This window comes from Alosa pseudoharengus, unplaced genomic scaffold (assembly GCF_046254945.1).
Source record: "Alosa pseudoharengus isolate Yale_2024_CS ecotype anadromous, Long Island Sound unplaced genomic scaffold, YU_APseudo_1.1 YU_APseudo_1.1_scf_8, whole genome shotgun sequence".
NCBI classification, from domain to species: domain Eukaryota; kingdom Metazoa; phylum Chordata; class Actinopteri; order Clupeiformes; family Clupeidae; genus Alosa; species Alosa pseudoharengus.
The window spans coordinates 12,124,579-12,132,078 of record NW_027468870.1 but is presented as its reverse complement, the minus strand read 5'-3'; the positions used below and the strand labels follow the sequence as shown (position 1 = coordinate 12,132,078).

The 7,500-nt window shown below is 44.9% G+C and overlaps 1 protein-coding gene across 2 annotated transcripts in view; it reads right to left on the bottom strand.

Annotated features, from left to right (window-relative positions):
- ppp2r2bb (protein phosphatase 2, regulatory subunit B, beta b) overlaps nucleotides 1-7,500 on the bottom strand; it is an 82,190-nt gene that overhangs the window by 47,626 nt on the left and 27,064 nt on the right. Inside the window, exon 1 of one of the 2 annotated variants that reach the window (XM_076274096.1) lies at nucleotides 1,948-2,528. The exons of the other annotated variant lie outside the window; for it this stretch is intronic. Within the exon in view, the coding sequence (XP_076130211.1) occupies nucleotides 1,948-2,017 (70 nt within the window). The 5' untranslated portion in view covers nucleotides 2,018-2,528. Of the gene's footprint in view, nucleotides 1-1,947; nucleotides 2,529-7,500 lie in introns of those variants that run through there. 2 annotated transcript variants of the gene reach the window in all.

Below are 7,500 nucleotides of genomic sequence, written 5' to 3'. Positions count from 1 at the left end.
TTCATGCTGGACGTTATTATATTTTATTTTGTGTGTAAACATAAAGATTACTCGTCTCTAATCGTTTGAACTAGACCACGAATCGTCATCGCATCTTGTTTATCTTACAGCCGGGGATACTATTTACATTAATCTTTTTCCATGTCAGCTTTTAAAGTAACGAGTTAGCAAACGGCAAATGTATCACTGCCATTGTTTATAGCCCATGTGCTAATGTGACCAAACAAAGATTCTGAAAATCCCCTATTCTCTGCTAAGAGGATTTAACCTACACCCCCCCCCCCCCCCAACTCCACCTCCTCCCCTGTCTGAATGTGTTTTAAGAGTATGTTCCATTTATGGGGTTGTATACCAAATGCTGCATCCCCCCTCCTTTCCTCTCTCCTCTCCAGCTCCTCTCCCTCTGCCTCTCAGCATCCACATAGCCACTGCTGTTTGTAGTAATTGCACCACAGCAGAGTGCCCTACTATCTCTGCCATTTTAGCACTTCCGTGCACAGAAACACAATACCTGCTGAGATGAAATAAAGAGGTCCCCTCTAGCCCCAATCTAGACCACCACTCACTAAACGGCAGCTATTTTTGCGACCAATTATAATTTGCCCCCAAAAAATGGGAATAGGCAACTCTAGGGGGACCCATAAAGAAAATGGTGGTAAATGCCAACAAATAACACATAGCACCATGGCAACATTCTCTCTCTCTCTCTCTCTCTGATTTTTTTTTCCAGGGGGGAGGCTTGTCTGTTTGAAGCTGGCCCTCTTCCCTCTTCTATGCGATTTAATTTTTGGGTACAGCCAGTGCCGAGGATTTGAACTGCTCAAGTGGAATGCTGTCACATCTGTCTGACCAGGGCTTCAGCACCAGGGCTTCAGCATAATCTCTGATTTATTTCAGAATCTCCTGTCTCTCTCTCTTCCACTCTCTTTTTCTGTCTGTGTCTGTCTCTTCCTCCTCTCTCTCTCATTTTCTTGCACCTCTTCTCTCTCTTCCACACCACATCTCTCTCTCTCTCTCTCTCTCTCTCTCTCTCTCTCCTGATTTGTGCCATTTCTTTATGCCTCTTCCTGTACCCCCATTCTCTCTCACAGCCCATACCTTTCTTCATCTCCCTCTCTCTCCTTTCCTCCTCTCTTCCCTTCCTCCTCTCTCCTTTCCTCCTCTCTTCCCTTCCTCCTCTCTTCCTATCCACCCCCACCATCTAATGCTGTTACGCTGAGATCTGCTTGAAGGGCCCTGCTCACTCACTAAGAGTGGGTCTTTAATTAGGTGGGCTACCATTCATCATTTAGCTTTTTGTGATCCTGTGCATCAACGAACTGACTGGAATGTCTAGTCTAAAAAACATTAGGCAGACCACTATCAGCTCCAGAATTGTTTGACTTTTCATACATTAGCCTACATTTCATAAAGATTATTGGAGATGCTACAGATACAGAGTAGCAAAACGTATCAATCATCTCCATCTCGATATTGCCAAATGGGTGAATATCTGGTATACCGGTTGAATGATTGTGCATTTAGGCCTAGCCTATGTGTAGGCCTCTACACAAACCAAACCAACATTAGCTAACAATATTTCAGTATTTCCAATACAGCACCGAACCGCATCATCTCATACAATATGAATACACACCTGTTCCTTTACAAAGCACGGAGTGAGATTGCTTCCTGGATTCATTAGCGTAGCTAGACATGAATATTCCCTGACCGACCAAACATTAAATACCAAAAAGTTACCATATTCATTGCCAATTGCGTAGGAAGAAGGCCAACAATATTGCACATCCCGACAACGAACTAAACAGATAGGTCGTCATTGATGTCAATAACCCTGTAATGACATCTTCAGTCATGTATGGCCCAATGCAATTATTAGCTAGGTTATACAGTGATGTAGCCAAAATGACATCCCATGTAGGTAGCCTAATATGGAGATATAAATACCTTCGGTTGCATAGTTGTGATCGCGGAGGAAGCTGTTGTTGATTTTGCGGGTGTCTATTTCTTCATCCATTTGTGACACTTATGAGTTGAATGCCAAAAATAGAGACAAGTATCCATGGTCCTATGTCATCAATTCAGCAAAGGGTCCGCACGTACAGCGGGCTCTTCGTCATGGTTCGACCCTCTCTTGCCACCACGGCGACAAAACGGATTACAGAGCAAAAATAGAGAGATTCCGTTCAGACACCGTTGGATTTCTGTCGGAACGTAAAGGTTTGCTTCAGTATGCTGCTCTAACACCGATTCGTTTCTCAACGTTTGAAGATGGGGCGTGTCACCTCAAGGATTAGGTCGGCATTAAATCGCAGTGCGAGAGTGCAAAGTTAATACAAAACGAATTATATTTACGTCGCTCCTTAATATAGCGCCGGTTTTCATCCCCGTCTATATAGAAGATGCAACAGTCGGTATGTCATGCACTAGCTTTGTCACAGCATGACTGGAATCCGCCTCAGTCTCTAGCCATCTGAGGCTCGGTGTCTCACTGTCGGATCGGATCACCCTCGTTTCGCCCCGATGTGTCTGTCGGTCGCCACGCCGTACCGGTGTTCCCCTCGCTGACTCTGCTGCTGCGGCAGCTCAACTCGCGCAATGCGCTCCTAGCTCCTCCCAGGCAGATTGCCTGTGTCGAACTGCGTCAGCATCACCGGTACGTGTGCGCACATGCGGGGGCAGCATTCTACCGGGCAGATTCGGTGAGGGTTTTGGTCATCTACACTACATCAGACTCCCGGTTACAAAAAATGTTTGATATTGTTATTTTATGCCACTGAGCCCGATAAAGGGGTCCCACCAGAACAGGGCTCAGTTGTTCCGCGTTATCTCGTTTTGTACGGATTTAGGACGAGAAATCTCATTTACATGATAGTCATCTGTGACACATTGAGTGTGTGTGTGTGTGTGTGTGTGTGTGTGTGTGTGTGTGTGTGTGTTGACAGGAGTTGACAGATAAAAGACCGGAGCTCAACAAACTTCTGTTGGTTTCCCATTAAACAATTTCACTAAGCCTCCTCAACTGTGTTTAAATGGGCTGTATTCCTGTCTCTGCCTCCCTGCTGGTCCTTTCACTTCACCCTACAAGTTGAAGGCATTCTCCTACCACACAGGTTATTTAACACTTGGCTGCCTTAGCAGGACTGCAGGAATAAATCAAAGGCCATTATCTAAATCCACCCAGTGCTATTGTGTACTGAAGCATGGGGGATGGTGGTTCCACCTATGACCAGTTGAACATGCACAGCTCCATCCCCACTCTACCATGAAGCAGGAAATTCATGTTTCCCTTTTCAATCTGGTTTCATTAATAAATGGTTAATGTTTGGCAAGGCACATTCAGGAAAAAAAGCTATCCTGCTGAGTGAGCTGGATGAATCATTGTTTTCACTATTGAGTTTTAATAACTATAATGAGACAATCTGAGTTAGACTCCCCCTTCATTCCTCTCTCTCTCTCTCTCTCTCTCTGTTTTCACATTTCCTATTTTTCTTTTTAATTTATATGAGTAGATTTATAACTAGCAGGAGGCTACATGAAGGGGTGACGAATGACTGACTGTAGAGAGATGATTGAAGGGCTGCAATTTGAATAAACACCCTGCAGTCTGTGTTATATTTCCTCACCCCCCCCCCCCCACACACACACACACACATTCAGCAGCAAGCCCTTACATGCACAGAGGCAGGGTTTAAGTGAGAGGATGCCCGATGGGACGACTTCTTACCGCGCGCGCACACACACACACACACACACACACACACACACACACACACACACACACACACACACACACACACACTCTCTCTCTCTCTCTCTCAGATGCAGGATGGGGTCCTAGAGAGAGACAGTTACTGTGTAATGATAGCAGGGTGGAAAAAGCCTTGAGGTGCCGACGCCTGAGATCAATAAAATGCCTGCTCTAATTAAGGCTGCTTCTTGCAGGACACGGCCCCGGCTACAGCACAGGGGTTGCCAGATCTGCAGAGACCCCCTTCCCCCATATCTCCCCACATATAACCTGCCCAGAGCACATTTAATGGAGCTGGGGATCCATGTCTGTCTGTAAGTCTCTTCCTGTGTGTGTGAGCATATTGTGTGGGTGGGGGAATGCATGTGTGCATGTGTGTCTATTATGTGTGGTGTGTGCATGTTCTAGTGTCAGAGCTTTTGTCTATGATTAGTGCTAGTGGTGTGTGTGCATGCATAAGTGTATGTGTTGTACTGTATGTGTTTGTGTGTTAGTATATACTGTATGTGTGTGTGTGTGTGTTAATGTGTTTGTGTGTGTTAGTGTGTGTGTTAGTGTGTGTGTGTGTGTGTGTGTGTGTGTGTGTGTTAGTGTGTGTGTGTTAGTGTGTGTGGGTTGTACGTTGCAGTTAAAGTGGCTACAAGAGCCCTGTAAATGTGGAAAATGTGTGCCAGGATCCCACTCCCATTAGCATTCTTCCAGTGCCCTCCAGCTTGTCCTGCTCGTGGGGGCTCAGACACACTCACAGCCGGGGAGAGGGATGGGATGAGAGGCAGAATTTCACCCCACCACTTTGGGTGAGGCACACATAATTGGCTGCCTTCAGGATGTATTTCACTGACATCACTTTGGTCATCTTTATAAGCTTTACCAGCAACAAAGTATAAGAATATAAAGAGAAATGATAGATATGAACATAATCCACTATTCACGTGGTTAGAAGTAAATTTGCCTTCAAATCTAAAGTGTCAGATCCACAAAGCACAAAAGTCTCATTTACTTGAAATATAAAGACAATTGATCTGTGGTCAGAGTGGTCAATTGGTCAGACAGTGTAGCTTTTGACAGTCGGAGAATAGTACTGTTCCAGTCATTTGCAGTGACTCATGAAACATTTGGAGATAAATAGAGCTCTCATTTTTAAACATGCATGCCATCACAATACAACAACATCCATGGGGTGTTTTGAATGCTCCATTTTGAGCCCTCCAAAAAAACACACAACAATCCTGATGCATATTCATTGCAGCCACCAGAGAGATCAGTCTTCCCAGCCTCTCCAGCTTTCCTCCAGCACACCTTCATGCAGCCTGACAACACACCCTGTTTCAGTATATTAAAGCTGGTTGTTGGTTTATGGCGCCATGGTTACGACCCACATCTCCCACTCTGCCTTATCTCCGTGGACTGATTCATGCAACCACGGCAACCAGGCAGCGAGATTTTAAATGACCTCACCAGGAAGACTATATATAAATATCGCGTGGAGAAAAAAAAGTCTGTCTGTAGGTGTGTGTGTGTGTGTGTGTTGGGGAGAGACTAGTGAGGGGTTAACATTGTAATAAAGACCACAGACCAGCTCTTATTCATTCCAACCTTTGGCAGTAGGATTGAAAAAAAAAGATGGAGAGAGAGAGAGAGATACAGACAGAAATACACGTCCACTCAGAGCGTCCATGCGTCCATGCAGGCCACAGCTCAGCGGTATGTGAGGTGGCCTAATTTCATTTATAGTAAATAGGATTGGGCTTGGTGCAAATCTGGCCAGATGCCACAGAGAGAGCTAGAGAGCTGGGTGTCCACGGCTGAGAAGAGAGAAGGAGGAGGGTGTGGAGATGGGGGGGGGGGGGACCAGTGGCAAAGGGCTTCTGTCTTCTCTGCTGTTGACAGTGACAAAGCTTTGTGCTTTAATGGCTTGACTCAGACAGCAGAGTGCAGCAGCGGTGCACACCCTCAGCCACCCGTAAAAATGTCCTGCTCTTCAGGGCACGCCAGCAACGTGCGGTTTGTTTGAGGCTAAGCCTCCCGTCGGAAAAACTAACTGGCAGTACATTTTCAGGCGAGTATCACTCACTTCACTACTTCAAGTCATAGATTTCTGGAGCATTTTCTTTCTTGCATATAGCATGGACTCATTACAGATCAGTTGCTGATTAATTTACCTATTCATGGTCCAATGAAGGCTCAAATGAATTCTTCTTGAAGATCCTCATTAAAGCATATTTGTGCTTGTGCCTAATGTAGACGTTCCGTTCAGGGTGTAATTCACATGCAAAGCAGACCAAGCTGTATGTGGTCCTCTATGAGGCACAGTGTGATTCACTGCATTGCCTCTCAGGAATGTAAGGGATTGTTGGAGGAGAAAGTGCTTACACCGTTAAAAAGCCTCTGGCTGAAAAGAACAGATAGTATTCTATCACTACACACGCACAGAGAGAGAGAGAGAGAGAAAGAAGGAAAGATAGAGAGAGAGAGGGTGAGGGGAAGAGATTGGGGGTAAGAACGGTACAGAGGCAGGGAGAGAAAGACATGGATAGTTAGAGAAAGAGGAAGGAAATTGTCCAGACTGACCGCACTCCTCCCTAACAATCTCATTACACTTCACAAAGTGTTATTAAAGAGAGCGCCAACTCATCTATTTTAGAAACCGGGGGTGGAGGATGACTGAGAGAGCGCAGAATGAATTGAAAACGGAGAATGCAGAAGAAGAGGACATGGGTTGGGATGGGCAGAGGCAGAGAGAGTGAGATAGAAGTCTGACAATGACACGTGGTTGAGATGAGCGGGAATATGAATATGTCCAAATGGCCAAAACCTGCATGGAAACACACACTGACAGCATTTTCTAAAAGCTAGAGAGAGAGAGAGAGAGAGAGAGAGAGAGAGAGAGAGAGAGAGAGAGAGAGAGAGAGAAAGAGAGAAAGCCCACAAGAGAGCGCTAACAGGATAAATGTGTGGCTTTGGAGGAGAGGATTAAAACCAGCCTGTGCATGGCTAATCTAATAGGCCTTACCAAGGCATGATGACCACTGCAGTTTTCTTTCTCATACCACCCAGACCAAGCTAACACTGATACAATGCTCACAATCAAGTGCAAGAAAACGTACTGCACAGGGCATGAATAATGTACAGTGTTTCCCACAGAATCGAATTCTATTTGTGGTGGTAGGTTTGCAGAATTAACTTGAATACAACAGTTTTTAACAAATTAGCGCAGAGTGGTTATGATGCTAACCAGATTTAAGCACAATTTAGTACAACCTGGAAAATCATTGTGTGGTGGTCAATGTTGATATTGTGGTGGGCCGCCACAAATAAGCCAATGTATGGGAAACACTGATGTAGGCAAATAGAGCACACTGTTTTGAAGTGTTAACTATGTTCAGTACACATAATGCCAAACACAGGTCCATGTAGCAATTACAGCCCGATTCTGCTTCTATACAGCAATGCAATAGCCTACACAAATAACTAATTTATAATAAGCTAATTTCCTTTGTTATACCAAGGAGTTATGCCACTCTGAATGATAAAGCCATGCACATATGTAGATTGCGTGGACTATATCAATCATGGAGTCATGGTATATTTTTCATGTTCATTTTGTTTAATCCTTGAATCCTGCCACATGTCTATAGCATCTATTTTTGGACGCTGCTTCCGTTTGACGGATGTACTGAGAATCCAGGGCAAAAGCGGATGAAGACGGGAGAGTGACCTTCCTATCTATGTCATCATCTCTGAGTCTA